Genomic DNA, 19,913 nt, shown 5'->3' on the forward strand with positions numbered 1-19,913 from the left:
TTCAAACCCCACTTACTATCATTGTGTCCCTGAGAAAGACACTTAACCCTGAGTGTCTCCAGAAGGACTGTCCCTGTATCTACTGATTGTAAGTTGTTCTGGATAAGGGTGTCTGCTAAAATACAAATGTATATTATAATATTGACTATTGACAAAAGCCAACCTTCTGATGTTAATATTCACATAAAGCAAATTTGCAGACTCTATTATACTGTGTGATTCTAGATCTCAGAGACCACAAAGGCAACAGCAACTGTGGGGCAAATGCACACGCTGATCAGCACTTTTATTGTTTGCATCGGTCACACTGGCCCAAAGCACAGAAGACAGGTCAGAGCTGCCCAAGTGGACTGACAAAACTTTTCTATGTCAATATCCTGCTCTTAATTTATTAACAGTGAATTTAATATTATTTCCATTATTTGCACACATAAACTTTTATTTATCGGTTTTTATATGGTCTCTGCTTTTTTTAATGCACTGTTTTAGATGGCACCTTAATGGTTACATTAAAGTTACATTGTATCTGATACAATAACAATAATCAATAAACTCAACATTGTGATAGCATTAAATTGCCTTAAGTGACATCCACATATACACTAACATTCAAAAGTTTAATTTTTTCTTTGGATGAGAAACAATTCTGTCTGTTAATGATGGAATATCTGCAACTTTTTCGGCAACTATTAACCTAGAGTTCCCATGGAAAGCTGTGTTCGTAAACTCATTGGATGTATTTTTTCCATGAAAAAACAATGACCTTTCTAAGTGACCCTAAACTTTTGAAGGGTAGTGTACACGTGTCCCATATACAACAAATCATGCCTATTGTATAATGTAATAATGTGGCATAATATTACCTGAGAGTATAATCATATGTGGCACTTATAAATACGAGATATTATCAGTCATAAAGTAATAAAATAACAATCAGATGAACGGAGACGTACACCTCAGAAGTTTACTTAACCTAACCCAGAGATAAGGGCCATTTTATTGGGCCAAACCGGAAACTGATGCTGTAATGTCAACACTGGCGCCCGGGACTGAATATGGCCTTGCGCTCCTCGCAGCGAATTCCCCTATGATTCAAGTTGCGCCAAATGTCAGGAGGTTATTGCAGTTCAGAGGAGCGCAGGCGCGAGTTCGCCGCCGCCGCCGCCGCCACAAACTGGCTACGCCGGGTGATCAGCCTCAGCCAATCAGAGGCCGCTCCGCCGCTTGTCTGACCGGCGCCGTCCAATCAGGTGCGCGACTCCTAAATTTGGACCGGGACGCACTGACTGTGCCGCAGAGCAAACGAGCGACGCCCCGAGGACTAGACGCGCAGGTTCTTCCCCCCGCGGGGAATTTCCGTCGTTCGCGTTTACACCCCACAGCCCTCCTCAGTTAAAACGATCTTGAACCTTCATTTTAATACAAGACTATATCGGAACATACCACAAAATAAAACGAAACATTCTTTGGTAGATGTGAATTTAAGACAAGTTGCAGAAAACATCGACCTAATACCAATTAAATGGGAAGATGGGAAAAGGCAGTCAACTAGGAGGATCTAATGATCCTGTAAGATCTGAGATCCAGCGACTGAGATCTAAGATCTGGGTAATACAGACACTGGAGTTACATTTTTTTTTAATCTTTTGTGGGATAAGTTGCTCATGTCATGTGCTTTGTGTCATGTTTAGAGCACGTATTTCTTATCGGATGAAAAATATATTTAATTTTTATAAAAAAAAAATACTATATCGTTATTACTTAAGTTGATTCCCTCCCCCCAACAACAATCAACGATACGTATCATTAGAAAAAGAAAAATAAATAAAGAAAAGTAATCCATGCTTGTATGATCAGCGCTGACCATTTAAGAAGACTAAACGCTACACGTGCTATTTCTCCTCTAATATTTAAGTCTTGTCGCCCCCTGCCGGTCACACAGGACATTTCCACTCGTCAAAATCAAGTAATCAAATGAAGTGGATTTTCTTTTCTTTCCACAAAGAAAATTCACACACTCTCCTTCTCGCTCACTCACACACACCTGGTTCCATGGTCCATTCTGTTCAAGTCTGGCTGACAGCAAGAGAAAAATCCAAGCACAGAAAAGTAACAGTGACTGTGATTCCAGGGAAGAAAGGTATGGAGGCACTTCGTTCAGTTGTTCTTGCTCTGACCAATAATAAATGAAGAACTAACATCAATCCTGCAACAGTCTTCTTCAGAATGAGGCAAATTACCAGAACTGGAATAAAAAAAATCAATAAATAAAAAATCCAGCAACGTACAGGCTGGTGTTTGTCATTTCAAGAGAACACAGCAGAGATGAGAGGCAAATGATGTACATTTTACAATTAGAGTCTAGGGGTCTGTGCTGCAGAAGTAAAGTAAAATGGCTCCAAAACACAAAAACACACAACATCCATGTTACGCTTCTCAATATCCCAAAGCAACAAGAGCAGAACTTTATTATCAGTAGGATGCTATATAATGCGGCAATGTATGTTGTACATTCGGTATTTAATGCGCAGTCATTTGTAATAGATAAAAATGTTAAATCTACCTAGAACATTTCGGCAACTCATGTGGCAAAATGGCAGGACTCTTTAAATGAAGTGAAATGAAAAAAAATTCTATAATTCAAGGCAGCAGAATCCAGGGTACTAAGGTAATGCTAATGAGTGATGCCACCAGACCTGTATTCTTAAGAGTAAAAGACCCAGCACTCCTTACTACGCATGTGTGCGAAAAACACAAGGTTTCTGGACACCTAAATTACGTCAAGTTGGGTTTTAAGAAATGGGCAAACCCAGTTTTTTGGATTTTACTTACGACTTGCTATGAACACAATGCACAGTCAAAATATGGCCCATTTAATGTTGTACCACACAGCCAGTAGGGTCTGAGATCATTAACAAAGTGAGTAGGCCGAAAGAGGTCTTTGTGGTCTTTTTTCCTATATCGTGCCATTTAAGTTACATTGAGCTTCTCTTAGTTGTTCACTGAACAATTTGGCAGCAATTTCAGTCTGACATCTTGCCTCTTGATCTCAGTTCTGGTGAAGAACTGTGTCCTAAACCTCAACTGAGTCAAATTAAATGAGAAAAAAAAAAAAAAGAGAGACAAAAATACATCAAACATGCCAGCCAGCAGCAATGTCACCATCACTACAGCTATCATGATGACACATTCAGACAGGAGAGTGGAAATAAATAGACATTTATCAGAGTTTTAACATTGGGTCGCGGCGGCGGTCACACGCCAAGCTTGTTGCCGATTGTCATCAGCACTTTTAAAATGGGCATGAAGGCGGAGATCTCGCTGAAGTTGCTGCTGGTGACCACCTGCGTGTGGACCTCTAGCCCGCGCTGGTAGCTCCGGCTGCCGATACAATGACTGATCTCGTGCAAACCAGAGAGGATGCTGGGAGAAAGCTGGGAAAGCAAGATGTATGGATGTTGAGTATGAAGTTTTCTGGAGCAAAACATTATTTCTAACAGTGGCTCCCAACCCTTTTTCCCCGGAAGCCCCCACTGCCTTTGTTGAGATAAGCCAGGACCCCCAGCCCCAATTCTTTATCACATTCACACATTAAAATAAGTAAATTATGAATTACAAACTTTTATTTGTGAAAAAAAAAAAAAAAAAAAAAGCAGCAGCTGTAGCATTACCATTTAATTAATGACAGTCACACAGCCAATTTCCGTATGGCCATGACCCCTGAACTCTTGCAATGTACAGCTTTTTAAAAGCCAAGTCACAAGCGCTTGACTTAGTGGGAAAGAGAATGTGCGGGATTTAAAACATAACTGTTTCCCTTCCACAGCATCTCTCTTGCGAAAATTAAATCAAATGTCCCGACGAAGGTGGCCGAGAGCCGCAAATCAAATGAACGTTTTATTTAAAAAAAAATGAACTTAACATGCAAATCATATGGAAAGAACAGGTGCTACAGCCTGGACGTTCGTGTGTGCTGATGATAATTTACCATACAAGCTTGAGCCGACTTGATAGAAATTGAGAACGAAGATTTACAGCTGTAGTCTCTATAGAATACAGGACTATACAGGGTTTGGGTGTCTAATTGGGATTTTATACAGTTAATGTTAACTAATATAATTTTGGTAATTCTGTGCCCCCCTGCGAAAACACTGATTTGTAACGTTTGTGATTCTAAAATGCTGCACGTGTGTATACATCAGCCACAGCATTACAACGTTGCCAGATATCTTCTACAAATCAATGAAAACATACACCCTCGAGAGGCAGTTTTTCCACAAAAACTCATAATCAATCTGGAAACTCCTTGCTTCCAATTCATTCTACTTGCTTAAATCACCAAGCTGACAGTGGACATCACACGCAAGGACCACATCTGCTTCCAAAGGAACCATGCAGAGAGATTATCATGCCTGAATTCAAGACTTCGGATTCACGATGCATAAACCTCAAGGACAAAATATTTACTTGCTGCCTGATCTGTCCCTCCATGTGCCATGGACTGTGAGCGGTTCTAATGGTTATGGCTGATCAGTGCACGTTTATTCAAGAGTTCTGCAAGAGTTTTCTGTGTGGCAGGCAGTAAAAACGCAGACTGAATACTTACTGCTTGTTCTCTCAGCTTGTCATAGAGGTGGTGGAGGCGTTTCGACGCATCGTCGAGTTTGCGTTTAGTTTGCTAAAAAAAAACAAAATAAATCCAAACACACACACACAAAGTGAAACAGAATAGTCGAACAGAGTGTGTGGCTGGAGTGTGTGGCAGGGAGGCCAAGTGTGGGTTTCATACCGGGTCGCCCGCGGCCAGCTGGCATCGCTGTACCAGGCTGTCGAAGGTGTGCTTTAGGACCTGATGCTCAGCGGGGATGTCCTTCTGTTCCACACGCTCTGTGGGTAAGTGCTGAAGGAGCTGAGCGAGAAGAGAGAGAGGTTTTAATGACCGGCAACGTAAACCGTTAGGTGGAAAATGCAAAACTGCAGCAACTTGTGGAAGAGGAAAATAAAATGTCGCCTACAGCTGTATGCTATAATAATTATATATATTTTTATAGAATAATTCAATCCCACAGCTAGACATTATTAAAGGGGTTTACATACTGCACAGTCCGAATTAACCTGTGATGAAGAGCCTGCTGGCAACCGGACAAAGGAATACATTACCTGAACGCTGGGCTCCTGAGGGGCACCGGGGGGCACCTGAACATGTTCCTGGGGTACGGCAGGCTCCCCAGAAAAACTCATGACTGGGGCAGTGATGGGTGCTGGAGGAGTGTAGTTTTCAGGGAGCTACAGACAGATTAAAGGTTTGGAGATTCCCTAAATCAAATCTTTTAATAAAAAATAAACACTTAAAGGGTTGGTTTGGTCAGATCACCTTTTTCTTTCTGGGACCTCCTCTAACAGCTGGGGGGTCGTTCCATCCCTCCTGTGCGCCTGTGCAGGATGGAGAGTGGGGGCTTAAAAATACTCACAAACAACAACTCAAAGGAAAAGCAGCTTCAAAGCCTCTGACCCTGCATTGTCCGTAGGTGTGAATGAATGGTGTGTGTGTGTGTGTGTGTGTGTGTGTGTGTGTGTGTGTGTGGGCGTGGTCTGTGGTGCTCCAGCCTGCTCCCACTGTTCTGGGATGAAGGACTATGGAAGCAGTTATGGAAAGTGAGTGAGGGAGCATAATCCTAGACTAAAAGTGTTTTTGAATGCAATCTCTTTTAGTCTTGGACTAGTCATAATCTATGAAAATTAAATTGTCCCATTAACTAGTCATGTCATGCTATGCAAATCACATGATTATTATTGCATTAGCACAGTCGTACAGTGTTCAAAAAAATGCAACGTCCACACTTGTCCAAACGCCATGCCTATGTTGCTCATATGTGTCATATGAAATACAAAAGCTGTGTAGCTGGAGGGCGACATGCTTTCAAGCACATCTTTCAAGAGACAGTCGGCGCTTATGGAATTAGTAAAGGAGAGAAGGGGCTTTTATTTCGGCACATAATCGCACTTGTAGCAGCACACTGTTAAGCTTCACCCCCCTTCCCCAGCAAAAGGCAGCCTGCCTGTCACCTGAATCCTCACAAAGGGAACCCAGCCAAGGAAAATAACCTGCAATTCAAATAACAGTTTATGCTTTAACATCTTCTGTTGACAAGACCGTAGAATTTCTGATTATACTATTACAGAATGTTTAAATAATTAAATTGAGGGAAGGGGATAAGACAGGATTGCCAAAAATGGAAACCTTATTCAGCACTAAATTAGTGGATTTATTTATATAAATTTCAGTCAATGTTTTCACTTCTGTCAATTAAGACATATTGGATTTGGATGGCATGTCAAAAATCACAAAAAATTCCCTCTTTATGTGGTCTCCGATCCCAATCGACTCTATTCTCCTTTATTGTCCCTGTCTGGTGGAACAACTTGCTCTCCTCCATTCGACTAGATGAGACTACTACCACATTTAAGAAACATTTGGAAACCCACTTGTCATATTTCAAAGCCTAACACTAACACATGCACAAAACGAAACAAACAAACAAACAAATAAATATGTGTGTGTGTGTGTGTGTGTGTGAGTATTTGTCTAGCACTTAACAATTCCCTAGCGTGTTCTATTCTTGACAAGTTAGGCCTTATCAGGGCTCTCAGTTTTGTAACTCAAAATCTATAGAAACCGAATGAGAATTGCTGGTGTCTTCCTCTCGTAAGTCGCTTTGGATAAAAGCGTCTGCCAAGTAAAGTAAAGTAAAGTTTGATTGTGTCCGTATTTATCGTTCATTAGGAGCATGCTTTTATAGCAGAAAATAACAAAAGGGTGGAGCTGAAGGCATTAAATTATTTAGAACTATTACTTTGTGTTGTACACTGTACTGACTGTATTGTAGAGAACCTCACCTGTAGGAGGTGGTGGTACTGCAGGACCAGAGAAGGGCTTGGCCGCCGGTGCTCCAGGGCCTCCCTGAGGATATCCAGGCCCGACGGGCAGGTAGGTGCCGCTTGGTGGAGGCGGCATGCCGCCCTGGCTGTGAGGCACTGATGGAAACATGGGTACAGGCCCCCCTGGTAGCATGTTGGGAGGCATGGCAGGTGGAGTAGAGGGTATGGAGGACGGTGGGATGAAGCCAGGTGGAGGCGGCCCTGGGTTGTGCATCATGGGTATATTTCCAGAGGTGGAGGACGGGGGCACTGGGGGCCCTGGGGGCCCTGACATGAACCCTAACGGCGCACTAGCAGGGGCATTTGGAGGATGGAACAACTGAGGAGGAAACGCTTAAGCAAGAGAAAAAAAAATGAAGACATATTAGGGAAAAAAATGAGAACTTTTTAAAAACCAGCCAATGCGAAGTGAGCAAAGTATAGCTCAGGTGAAGTGCTACCTGGTGCTGTGGCAGGATGTGGGGGGTACATGGGTCTGGAGCCGGGCCGGGCAGAGGTGGGCCCGTGGGTCGTGGGTGGGGGTACCATGGCCTCTGGAGCCTGTGGAGTGAACAGTGTGGGTACAGGTCCTTGTACCGGGTCAGGCGTTGAAGATGGCATGGCAGGCTGGTACAGAGCCTACAGTGGAGCAAAAGTATTCATAGGCTGCCAAACTGTGCAATAATTCACTATATTGCTACAATTGTGATAGAAAGAAATTATATTTTAAACTGATGTCTAAAAAGCAACTGGTTGCAGACATATATTCCAAATTAGATATTAATTAAAAGAGAATTCTTAGGGAGAATTCTTAATTTAAAATTCCCCTGACTTTTTCAATGACTTTCCCTGAGCAAAAAGCACAAAAAATGTCCAGTATAACATTGGGTGTGAAGGAGTTATAGAAGTCAAAATTGCATTTATGTCATTATTGTTGAATAGAGGGAGCTTGGAGTGTTGAATGGATCAAACTAAAACCTCAAATCCATCTCTGCCATCATACATGGATGTCTTTGGGTGAGCCTGTCTTTAAATTCTTCATTTTCTTGAAATGTATACTTGCCTGGCATGTTTGGTAAGTTAGCAAGTGTAAGTATATATATGTCAACACAGATGTTCAACAATATTGCATATTTTTCTAGTGGGAAAGTTTTTGAGCAAAACAAAAACACTGGGGACAAAAATAGAGGTCTTAGGGGCTGCACTATAGGCTATCAACAAAATTCCCTGATAATTACCTGACTCGACACCCAAATGATCAAATCAAATTATCCCTGACTTTCCCTGGCTGGAAATGCCTTTACTGAAATTCCAGAAATTCCCTGAGCCGTGGGAACCCTGGATTCTGTGTGATTGGTACGGCTAAATCAAGCTCTTTATCTTCAGAAGCATACAAAAATGATATAGAGATTGTTCACATTACAGTTCTACCCACTACTACAGGTTTACACTACCTGTTTAGGGACATGGTGGCCTCTGGGACGCTGTGGATTTTGGGTGACAGCAGCAGGGGTGTGGTCGGGTGCAGCAGCCCTCGTCTGCGCTTTAGGATAGGGGCAAGGGGGCTGAGGACCCTGGGCTCTCTCCCCCTGTGCATGGAACAGCCGGTCCCTCAGGATCTGGATTACACGCTGTGACACAGAGAACACCCATTTAGTCTCATGCATATAACGTGCATATAAACTATTTAATTTGAAGTTTACTGTGCAAATAAAAAATGCAGATGGAGTGAGGTCATCTGGGGCAGTTTTGCAACTTTTGTTGCAAGGTTTGGCAAGCCAGACCCTCACCTGGTCAGAGCTGGCCGGCAGGTAGCTCATAGCGGTCGCCAGGCTGCCCTGAGAGGCCAGCAGGCTGGCGTAGTGTGTGAGTTTGTCTGCCAGGATGGCACTCTTCACTGCCACCTCTTCGCTCCGCAGGCGTTCAATTGACTTCTGCAGAATCATCACCTTCTCCACCAGGTCCTGCAAAAAAACACCCTCAATTATTCAAAGGATAAACAGATATGCTCAAGCTAAAAAAGTTGATTTGTGGTATTAACATATATATATATATATATATAAAAAAAAAAAACAGAAATATTGTCCGTTGATATAAGTTGGTTGGTGTACCTCTAAAGCCAGTGGGGAGGTGCAGTCTCTGTGTTGGTTCCAGCACCCTACCAGCTTCTCAATGTTACCGGAGCAGATGTAGCACAGACAGGCTTGCAGACGCTGCTTCTCCGAGCCTCCAGCCTCCAGGCGCATCCCCAGCATGTCTACAGTAACAAATAAATCTCCATCGTGTATGACACAGGCAATACACTTACATTTATTTAGTTAATGATGGGAAGAAGAGAAAAAAAAAAAAAAAAAAAAAGGTGTCTTACCGCAGAGCTGGGCGAACTCCTCAGGGTGGGCATAGGTCAGGAGGGCCGCTAGAGCCTCCTTCCAGTTCTCCAGCTCACAGCTATGGACAATGTCACGCCAGTTCTGAGTCACCACTGATGAGATGAGCTGCGTGGGGTAAAGAACAGTTGTGTGTGCTTCAGTCCTGTTAGTTATTGAATATTATTAGGGGCTCTACAGTACTTACTGCTCCCTCAGGGGGTGGGTTAAATGCATAGGACACGTTTCACTGTGTGCAACGGGTGCTGTGTCACGTGACTAATCTCCTTCACTTTCAGGCAATTTTCACTTTTGCAATGCTTCTGCCCTTAAAACTAGATTTAGACAGCTAAACAAAAACATTTCCCCACAATGCACTTCATCAATTCACTTGAAATGTGAAACCTCAAATCTATCACAACCATGGGGCAAGCACAAAAAGGCTTTTGGATCCCTTAGAATCAGTTAAGTGGTGCTTCAACACAACACAGGAATGTAGCCTTGAAATCCAGCTGTGGTGATGATGACCTCAGCAAGGTGCCTGGTTACCTTGGAGACGCTGTTTCTCTGCTTGGCCAGGTATCTCTGCTGGGTTCTCTTCAGAAGCTCTTCTCCTCCACTGATGGCCAGCAGGATGGCTTCAGCAAAGCGGCCATCGCTAAGGCACAAGTCGACCGCCCCCTCAAAGTTCCCAACCAGCAGGGCCTGGGTGATCAGACCATCCGTGTCTACAGAGAAGGGAAGATCTGTTAGGCTGCACGCATACACACACACACACACACACACAAACACAAACACACACAACAGGTCATAACCAGAGAGACAGGAAACGCACCGGCTGAAACAGGGATCTGGAAGTTTGGTTGCTCTTTCGGCAGCTGGCTGAAGAATTCTGCTGGAGAGGCTGAACGTCCATGGCTGTTGGGGTCTCCTGCGGCCATGTACTCATCAGACTGCTGAAAGAGTAAAGGAAAAGTAAAGCTGACACACATAAACGCAAAGCAGCTCCATGCCACAAGTTCAAATGAAATAGTGGGAAAAGTCTAGATAAAATAATTTATTAGGCTTTAATAATACAGACCACAAGAGGGTGATAAAATAAAAAAAATCTCAGTAGTCCCAAAACGCTTTCTTATGAGGGCTAAAGCATGTCAGAAGCTTAACAGCGAAAATGATCATGGACAGTAGTAGTTGTTCTAATTGAATTTATTGATTTAATCCAGGGCTGTTTTTTTTTTTTTATATTGTCTACTGTCAATATAAAATGTAGCCTAATAGCTAGAACAGAAAATAAAAATACTAACAGGGGCAGTGGGACAACCACCGTGCGTCCTCAGTATCCGGATTTTAGCAATTATTTTTATAAAGAGTTGAAAAAAGCCAAGTTATTCTGATCAGTTGACAACTCCTTCTGAATGAGTTTTAAGGCAGCTCCTTCTACAAGGAATTTTGGGGCAGTGGTTGGCGCAAAGCACCACCCCCACACACTGCTCCCCAGGTGCCCATCACCATTGGGTGATGGGTTGAAAGCAGAGGACACATTTTGTTGTGTCACCATGTGCTGTGCTGCAGTGTATCACAATGACAATCACTTCACTTTCACAAATACTGATAGACATTAGCAAAGTCCTCTACCCGAATGAAAAATTATACTGACAACCATAAGGACTAATTCAGTAATTAGCAAATACTAAAGCTTAATGAAGAGATAAGAGAGGAGGAACCTGAGCTGAAAGCAGCTGGATCTTCTCAGCAAGGTCATTACAATCAACACCATGTCCATTGGACTGCAGGTTTTTCCCCAAACACACAGAAATCTACAGGAAATCAAGGAGACAAAAATGACCAGGCTAACCATGCTTCCCAACTGTACATGTGACATTGTCCTGATGCTACTGTTCTTTTTTAAGGGTGTTAGTACCTTAGTGGGTAAGATATTCACCTCTGAACCAGACAAACAAACGTCCCAGGTTCAAACCCAACTTACTAGCATTGTGTCATTCGGGTTAAGGGTGTCTTATCAATGATGAAAATGTTAATGTACTTTGCACCCACATTACCATGATTTATATTTTAAGACTGTATATATTTCATGTTCAGTTCTTACTTCTGCACTTCAATTCAAAATTGTGATTCAAGAAAATTGAATTATTTACCTTTCTCTCCAACTCATCCCTGCTGAAGCCCAAAAGCCTCAGAAACTTCACTCTAGCTTCATCTTCAAAGTTCACCTGGGACAATAACGCAGACAAACCCCATCATGCTGGTGCCAAATTATTCACAGACTCTTTCTAAACTGCAGAAAATGACTGTACCATGAGGAACCTCCAGACGTCCTGCTCGGACTCGGAGTCTGCGCTGCGGATCTTGGCCTGACAAAAGCTGGTGAAAGATCCAGTCTCCAGAGCCACCTGGAGTTCCCTGGACCGCTGGAGGAATTCCGTTTCCGTGGTGACCTGGCTCACAAATACCTGACCAGGTAACTGCTGGGTGCTGGGTTGTTGAGGAGGCTTTGAATTCTCAAAAGTAATCAGCTTTCCTCCAAACTGTAACAGATCATTGTTCACATGTTAAAGCAATATATGTCGTTCAACGACATCTAAATACTTCACTGCATATTTAGGATTTAGGATGTGGTGTGATTTTCTTTATTTCTGGCACATTCAAGATTTATTAAAAATATTTCATTCTTGGATATTGATTAGTGTTTTTATAAGATTACTGTGATACACTCACAGCAAATCTGGCTCCTACAGGCCGGCGGACCCACTTTGGGGGCTTCTTCAGAGGTGGGATGATTGTTGGCTGGGTGGGACTCTGAGGTACCTGCAGGGGGGGCAGCACCTGGCCCGTCCCAAAAGGGTCCATTGCATCAAATGAGGCAGAGATCTGGAAAAATACATAAATCCATGAATGTAAACTACCTCCATATAGCAGACACTTCATAGCACAATTAAATAAAATAAAACCATGGCAACAGTGACCTCACCTTGTCCACGCTGGCCAGTTGCTGTGCAGAGAGGCTCCCTCCCATCACAGAGTACACGCTGATGTGTCCGTCAAACGAAGCAGCAGACAGAAGCGCTGGGTTCCTGGGGCACCACTGGACATCGAAGCACCACTGGTTGGCAGTAGGCAGCTCGTAAATCACCTTAAAATACCACACTCACAATCAATCGCAGCCGGCAAAGACAGGAAATGTACTGGATCGCTGTACCAGCATAGTGCCTGAGTGGAAAACAGGCAGACCTCTCCTGTCATGGGATTCCAGCAGAGGATACGGTTGTCTTTGGCGCTGCTGAGCAGAAGTTCTGGGTCGGCCTGACTCCAGGATATCGAGAGGATTCCCCTAGTCACATAGAGATATAATCAGATCATAAACAGAAAGGTTACCTCCCGTTTCTCATGCTTTGTCTGCCCAGAGAATTTCCCAGCCCTCCCCTAATAAAGTAACTCCACCAACTGTCATGGCTTGAAAACGTGACAAGCATTGCTGTTGCTCGGTGATTGGATGTAAAAACGAGCACAAATGTAATTAATAACTTGTCTTTCAGTCATGTGAGCCTCTGAAGAACCAGTGGATTAATTAAATTATTCTCGGAAAAAACGCTGACACGTCTTCCTGTCTGAGCCAAACATTTGGGTTGGTGAATGGTCCTCATTAGTATTTAAATCTACACACACTGAAACGGTGCATCCTGGGGAAATCTCATTGTGGGACTCGCTCAAAAGGTGCTGTAATTTTGCACAAAGGCTGAATTTTATAAAGAGACTTCAGATACAATTTTAGGGAACCACTAAGACTGATATAAAAGCTAATTTTGTTTCATAATAGGGGACCTTTAATTAAAAATATCTATTATACTGAAAAAGTTAATATGGTATTGCTAATATTTTTAACACCCCTAGGCCTCACTGACCTTGTGTGGCTCTCCAGGACTTTTAGTGGGGAAGTGGCAAATCGGAGGTCCCACATCTGAATGACAGGCAGGCGGTCATCCTCGGAGGCCAGGACCAGCTGAGTGGCCACCTCTGGGTGCCAGAGCATCCCTGAGCAGTGCATCTGTGGAAGCAGGAACCCATGACTAATGGTGAGTGAACCATGATTTGTTTATTTTACATAGACCAGCTTGAGCAGGTCAATTCGATGACTGATGAAACCAGTCAGTGTAAAACTATGCAAATGTTTTGCATGGAAAAAGGTCAGGTTTACTTTGCAGACTTAAAATCAAAGACGAATCTTAGTCGTGTGAGAGTGACGTGTAAACCTGTGAGACTGGATTCTTCCTGCAAATGTTTGTTTTTAAGCCACAACATGACCAATTATTCACAACCATTGATTAATCATTAATTAATTAATAATAGAGGTGAGAATCCTAAAATATGACATTGAATTTTATCCACAATAACAATGATATCAAAATGCGTCAACTCTGCAATGCTGTACAATATGATCATGTGTGTATAAATGAATTTCACCAAATACAAATACAATTCAAAATGTATACATAACCTAATTATTTAAAAAAAAATGCAAATAGGTCATTTATAAGTTCAAAGTATCATTTTAGGCAATTGTATAATTTACCACCCACATTAGTATTTATAATTCTCTTTTTCAAGCAAAAGATGAGAAAATGAGTTGCGGACCATACTGTCAAATGGAAGTTTGTGTCACTAAATCAGCAGGGGATGGATTAATGTTCTTTTTTCCCAGCGTCCACTGTAAATAACATTAAATGAGAATGTGTGTGTGTGTGTGTGTGTGTGTGTGTAATTCTAGTGCTTAAAAATCGCTTCACACCTTGAACACAAACCCAGATGCTGCACGAGTGTAAAACAGCCTAATGTCTACTAAGGAAATTGCTTTTAATATCATTTTAAAAGTGCCTGGCTAACCCCGGTCTTTGAACTGGACAGAACATTGTTGACCACTGTCTGCAGTTCCTGAGGGCTGGCTGGACGTGGACTCACCCGATTGCTGTGGTCGCTGATTTTAATGATGGGCTCATTCTTTCTCAGATCCCAGACCACGGCCTTCCCGCTGGGACTGGCCGAGGCCATGATGTGCTGGACCTGTCTGTTCCAGGCCACCACGCTAACATCTTCTAAAGGCTACCGAAAGACACAATGGAAGTCAGGGGATGTTTGTCCCCCCCCAAAAAAAAACCAACAACAAAAAAAAAAAAACGGGAGTTAACATTAGTACCGAAACGTTCTAGTTAATGCAGAACACCAAGATACCCCAATCAGTTTAGGTCTTCAATATCAACAACTATCAAGCCAAGATCTCAAGTCAGAGCGTCCAGGTTAGCAGTTGACGTAACCCGGTGTGACAGACATGCTTTGGTTTAGTAAACACAAAATCCATGTGAGACATTGAGGTTATTTACCCCGAAGCCCACACCAGGAAAAAGCCGTGCACGTTTGAATACCAAATCACATTAAATTGTTTTTTTTACATTTTCTTACCTCATTTAGCTACATATTGGCAAAAATAAACAAACAAACAAAAATGTTACTTGAACATAGTTTGGAGTAGAAAAAGAAAGCATTCCAAAATGGAAAAAGGTAATTTCACAGGCTTTATAATATCCAATCACATGACAGATTTACTTTCAGATCGTAACCTTGATTACCTGTGCTTTGGTCCCCGGGGTCATAGGATTGCTGAAGTTATTCAAATCCCAAATGTAAATCTCAGAGTCATTGGCCCCAGAGGCCAGAAGATTGCTCTGAAATAAAGCACACGGCCGTAAACAATAAGAACTGGCGCATAAGCATTGAATACATCAAGTAAAGAATTCTCAATTCAACTTCCAATTTTATTGTCTTTTGGACCATTGAAAAAGGAATGCTTAGTCAAGCAATGTTGCATTTTCCAAAGCTAAACAGGCAAAAACAGCCACTGAGGAGCCACTGAGCAAAGCACCGTCCCCACACACTGCTCCCCGGGCGCCTGTCATGGCTGCCCACTGCTGGGTTAAAAGGAGAGGACACATTTTGTTGCATCACCGTGTGCAATATTTAACAATGACACTCCACGGGGTGGTAGTAGCCTAGTGGGTAACACACTCGCCTATGAACCAGTAGACCCAGGTTTAAATTCCACTTACTACCATTGTGTCCCTGAGCAAGACACTCAACCCTTAAATTGCTCCAGGGGGGACTGTCCCTGTAACTCCGGACAAGGGTGTCTGATAAATGCTGTAAATGTTCACTTCACTTAATTATACTATGCTAATAGCTCATTATCTATGTGAATAACTAACTGACCAAGCGCCAACATTGGTTATTATTACCTGAAATGGGTTGTAGTCCAGTGCTCTCACTGGGCCTGTGTGTTTGTTGGACTCCCCAACGATGGCATCCTCCAGCGACGCCATGATGCCCTCTGGGCGGTAAACTGTGACTGTGCCATTATCGCTGCCTCCAACGAGTCTCCCAGCTGAGCCTCCCACTCCCAGGCCAAAATTCACCCAAATCAGACTGTGAAACCTGGGTGGAAAAACTTTTGGATCACACAAAGCAAACCCCCACCCTTATAGTCATTGCAACTTTCGGAGAGTCCATATAATCTGCCTGACCTGTGTGTGGTGGTGATGGATCCACTGAGCTTCATCTCCAGGGACGGATCTGCAAAGTCCATCTCAAAGATCTCAAGGGCGGACGTTGTGTTGAACGATGCATCCAGCTGCTGTGCAGACGTGCCTGTACAAGAAATTCAAAATGTTCACACACTCACATATTTTTAACAGCTACAGTGGAAAATTAGATATCCATTCTTGAGTGGCAAGTTATTTTATTTTTCAAATACACACTACGAGTCAAATGTTTGTATGTGGCAGTTGGCAATGGAGCCATTTTTAGAATCCAGTGCAAGAAACATTTTTTTTTTTAGCAAGAGACAGTGAAGTATGTTTAAACTTGTTTTTTCAGAGTCAGCTTTTTTTTTTACCTTCATGGCTGATTTGACCACTATTGTAATCATCAAAAGGCGCTTCATTAGATGCTTATTAACATGAAAGAATGATAAGAACGTGTTCAGCATAAACCTTCAGGACTGTTGGAAACCATTCTCTATTTTTTAACTTAAGGTGGTGGAGTAAAGGATATTTTACTTTCTTTATCACATAACCTCATACGTGTTATTTCATAGTCGTGGGTCTTCAGTTTTTTTTTTTTAACTGCAAGTGATCCATAAATGAGTAGGTGTGTCCAAACTTTTAACATGTACTGTGCATTTCATATTCAAATTAACAATAATTCAAATGTTTTCTTTAAGTTACTTTTGAATATTGGTTTTCTAGACAAGAAGAATTGCAAACCCTTCAGACTTTCTATTTACTGAGCTAGCTTGGTCACCCTATTATTAGTTTACAACCAGGCAACTACAAATTTGTGGTGCTTTAAGAATAACTTTCCACATATAAAAACACACTCCAGCCACAAAACCAATGAATGAATGAATAAAATCACCCAGGGCAAGGTAAGTAGGGTGGTGAGCTGCAGGACTCCATGCCTGTGTGGCCGTCCTCAGGATCTCCTTCAGCCTCATCCTGGTTTCTCTGTGTAGGGCTTCAGTCCTTCACTGTCAGGGCAAAAGAGTGTCACCTGTTGAGTTGTGTGACACATTCACAGCCCTAACTGTTCAACATTAACAGGCGGGGAAATCGTGGCTCATGCGTTTAAGCAGAAAACCTGGGGAAGATTTACAATCTTGCAGTCCTGGACGCCTGAACAGAATTCAGAGCCACGCTAATACTTTCTACACATTTTCACGGGCGGAAGTGGACGCCCATTAAATCACATCACATTTTTTCTAGAAGCCAGACAGATGATGGGCAGTTAAACTCGCGTTTATTAGGGGTTTGGCGTCTATAGCAATCAGATTGCTACCATTTTGTTCATTACCTGTAAGCTGCCAGCGGCTATCGCGTAGACGTGTTTCGAGCCGCGCCTAACCCTACAGACATTTAAAGTTATAGGATTTAAACATCGGCTGGAGCCGGGACCTCACCCCGGCGCGCTAACTTAGCCTCGCCAAAGCTAGCCCAGGTTTAGCTATGCTAACGAGGAAGCCGCTGCGGGCAGCGCTCCTCACAACCAGAGCGGCAGAATTTTACACTCGAGGCGCGATTAAAATGTCCAGAGTCGGGTTTGGGTGACAAACAGAGGAGCACTTACAGCTAAACTGGTGGCTCCGAGTCTCTCCAGTACAGAAAAAGGGCCAGTCTGGGATGTGTAGTTGCCTACGGTGGCCGGCGGGGCCCATGTGAATCAGGGCGGAGACGGAGAACTGGAACATTTTACATTTACTGCATTCGCAGACGCTCTTATCCCGAGCGACTCATGCAAATAACCATCATTTGGTTCACTGGGACCCGAGCTGTAAGTACGTTCAAGGACACAAATATTCATGCGTCTGTAAACGGCGGTTAATGTATTTTCTCTTTGCATTCCAGCTTCTTGAAATCTATATTTAATAATAAAAGCTTCACTTTTCACGATGCAAAGATATTTCTTCATCCAGCTTCCTTGTGTCACAGTGTCTAATGGGCTGCTAATTTAATTCAGTTTGAAGTGTGCTGAAAACCACCATGATCTGCTGTAATGCTGTAAATGCTGTAAAAGAACTAAATCTAGACAATTATAACGTGTCAAAATACTGTTAAAGTAGTAAAATTAACAACAGGCTAATAACCATGTCTATTTTGCATATTACAGTAGGGAAGGGAATAAAGTACCATCTCAAACAGTTTAAATTATTTTTTATTATACGGACACATATACACATGATAAAGAGACATTTAAGATTTCAGATTTCATAATGTTTCACTTCGTCTGGCTGCTTCTCAGGGTCCCCCCCACGTTCCATATGCAGGTTGTTGTATGGGTACTGTTTAGGTGCCTGCAAGAAAAAGCAAAAGCCTGTAGATGCAACTGGGGAACCGTTTCCCATCAAACTGTCAGAACAATGTTTGTGCAAAGAAAGCCATGCATGTAAAATACAAATACTATAACTCATATGAACAAAAACTTAACTAAAAACCAAAAATGGACTCAATGGGCCATATATACCCTTTCATCCTAAAGACAAAGTCCAATTAACATGAACTTATTTTGTAACACACACAAAGTACCAAAATTAAAAGAAAGAAAATGGTGGGCTGTAGTGCATGTATGCAAATTTCTGTAAATGTCAGCGGAATGATCTATTCGATACACCACATTTATTCAGATATCTACCTCCTCCAAAAGTGCAAATAGATGCAAACCTGGACAAATCACAGTTGTAGGAAACAATGCACCCAATGACGCAGTTTAATTACAAACCGCATGAAAAATGTGTTACACCATGTCACTGGTGACAGGTGACCAGACAGTGAAAAAGTCGGCCCAGCTCTAAACTGACGTCCTCATAGCGGTACGTACCACTGGCTGGTAGGCTGGAAACTTGTCTCCAAGATAGAACAAAGCCAGCATGACCCCCACAAATCCCAGCAGGTACTTGCACATTGTGTTCCAGTCAACAACGGATGGTGACGTGTCCACCCGATTCCTGATGTACATGTCAAAATCCCAGTGTATCTGCAAAAAGGGAATGACAGGAAATACCAATTTAGGATTCCTGGACAGGACAGCAATAAAAAACAATTTGTGTGTGTGTTTGTGCCACATCCCACCGGCTCTCCCCAATTCCTCCTCAAATCTGGATGGTCCCACTGGTACCAGGGATCCCTCTCCTGTTGGGCTCTATTAGGAAGTTTTGGGTAGTCACCAAACCTGAAAACAACAATGAATTGGAAAATAAGAGCCAAAACAAGCTCATACGCAAAATGAAGCAGAGGACCTGAGGCAGTTCTTCACACACACCCTTGACCATCATCGGGATAAGGTTCATAGTCTTCAACCCTCATGTTGTATTTTTTAGCAGCAGCAGCCCTTTCCTCTGGAGTCTTGGGATATGGTCCGGGCAGTATATCCTTGGAAATGCCAGATGCTACAATACAGAGTAACACATATCTAAACTTAGTAAACAAAGTCAAATTAGAAATGCAACGTTAGCATACATGCTAAGAAGCTTTGCTCCAGGGACGCAAAAGTCTCCGAGCAACACTTGATATGCCTGTAAATGCGTGATGCACACATTTCGCCGGCCACCCACCTGTTCTTGCGCCAAGTAACATGTTTGTGAGTCCATGTCCTTTCGTCCTGGAAAGGACTCGAGCCCAGAGAGCCGCTCTCAGTGCCGCCATCTTTGCTGCGCGCTTGTGACACTGAGCAACCTCGTGCGCATGCGCAGCATTCTAGACGCTACGGCAAGAACCAGGTGGCTAACGTACACATTTCTACCACGTCGTCGTGCATTCCTCACTCAAAAGTACAGATCCTTATGTGGAAATGTTGTGGAAAATATACTGACTAAATATTCACTCAAAATAATGTGAAGTGAAACATGCTTAAACTATAAAAGCAGAAAAAATGAACATGGTGTGAAGGTTCAGGTCACTGTTGCCACAGGTCAGTTTCAGGTCTACAGTGCAGCTGAGAATTTGATTTGAAATACATTTTTTTTAAATTGGACTAGTTTGAGATTCAGTTCAGAGTTGTTTTTAAAACTGAAAC

At 42.7% G+C, this 19,913-nt stretch overlaps 2 protein-coding genes across 6 annotated transcripts; both read right to left on the bottom strand.

The window, feature by feature from the left end:
• Positions 1 to 2,427: 2,427 nt before the first annotated feature.
• On the bottom strand, positions 2,428 to 17,584 carry sec31b (SEC31 homolog B, COPII coat complex component). 5 transcript variants are annotated; one of them, XM_028970392.1, is made up of 28 exons: positions 17,472 to 17,584; positions 16,764 to 16,875; positions 15,872 to 15,995; positions 15,587 to 15,782; positions 14,924 to 15,019; positions 14,757 to 14,765; positions 14,259 to 14,399; positions 13,205 to 13,347; positions 12,534 to 12,633; positions 12,274 to 12,435; positions 12,021 to 12,173; positions 11,600 to 11,830; positions 11,441 to 11,515; positions 11,009 to 11,101; positions 10,120 to 10,240; positions 9,834 to 10,012; positions 9,287 to 9,413; positions 9,030 to 9,175; positions 8,709 to 8,882; positions 8,373 to 8,549; positions 7,380 to 7,557; positions 6,898 to 7,272; positions 6,067 to 6,105; positions 5,375 to 5,433; positions 5,161 to 5,286; positions 4,790 to 4,909; positions 4,607 to 4,678; positions 2,428 to 3,434 (listed from the first exon to the last, which is right to left on the bottom strand). In XM_028970392.1, the coding sequence occupies exons 2-28, from the start codon at positions 16,840 to 16,842 to the stop codon at positions 3,255 to 3,257; spliced, it is 3,675 nt and encodes a 1,224-aa protein (XP_028826225.1). In that variant the 5' UTR covers positions 16,843 to 16,875; positions 17,472 to 17,584; the 3' UTR covers positions 2,428 to 3,254. The 5 variants fall into 5 exon arrangements, with proteins under 5 accessions (XP_028826225.1, XP_028826226.1, XP_028826227.1 ...); XM_028970393.1 differs by lacking the exon at positions 17,472 to 17,584 and adding an exon at positions 17,199 to 17,447; XM_028970394.1 differs by lacking the exon at positions 14,757 to 14,765.
• A 454-nt stretch (positions 17,585 to 18,038) lies between these two features.
• On the bottom strand, positions 18,039 to 19,577 carry ndufb8 (NADH:ubiquinone oxidoreductase subunit B8). The gene is made up of 5 exons (XM_028969843.1): positions 19,453 to 19,577; positions 19,161 to 19,287; positions 18,971 to 19,070; positions 18,720 to 18,875; positions 18,039 to 18,195 (listed from the first exon to the last, which is right to left on the bottom strand). The coding sequence occupies exons 1-5, from the start codon at positions 19,541 to 19,543 to the stop codon at positions 18,103 to 18,105; spliced, it is 567 nt and encodes a 188-aa protein (XP_028825676.1). The 5' UTR covers positions 19,544 to 19,577; the 3' UTR covers positions 18,039 to 18,102.
• Positions 19,578 to 19,913: the final 336 nt, after the last annotated feature.

This window comes from Denticeps clupeoides, chromosome 2, assembly GCF_900700375.1.
Source record: "Denticeps clupeoides chromosome 2, fDenClu1.1, whole genome shotgun sequence".
Classification (NCBI taxonomy): Eukaryota; Metazoa; Chordata; class Actinopteri; order Clupeiformes; family Denticipitidae; genus Denticeps; species Denticeps clupeoides.

What these genes read in the sequence shown, in the direction of transcription:
- sec31b (XM_028970392.1), bottom strand. Translation starts at nt 16,842, where the DNA reads ATGAGGCTGAAGGAGATCCTGAGGACGGCCACACAGGCATGGAGTCCT. An exon ending in AACTGGCCAGCGTGGACAAG is followed by an intron (nt 12,174 to 12,273) that starts GTGAGGTCACTG and finishes GTATTTTTCCAG; the next exon opens with ATCTCTGCCTCATTTGATGC. An exon ending in GGGATGAGTTGGAGAGAAAG is followed by an intron (nt 11,102 to 11,440) that starts GTAAATAATTCA and finishes GATTTCCTGTAG; the next exon opens with ATTTCTGTGTGTTTGGGGAA.
- ndufb8 (XM_028969843.1), bottom strand. Translation starts at nt 19,543, where the DNA reads ATGGCGGCACTGAGAGCGGCTCTCTGGGCTCGAGTCCTTTCCAGGACG. An exon ending in GTTACTTGGCGCAAGAACAG is followed by an intron (nt 19,288 to 19,452) that starts GTGGGTGGCCGG and finishes TCTGTATTGTAG; the next exon opens with CATCTGGCATTTCCAAGGAT. An exon ending in TATCCCGATGATGGTCAAGG is followed by an intron (nt 19,071 to 19,160) that starts GTGTGTGTGAAG and finishes TGTTGTTTTCAG; the next exon opens with GTTTGGTGACTACCCAAAAC.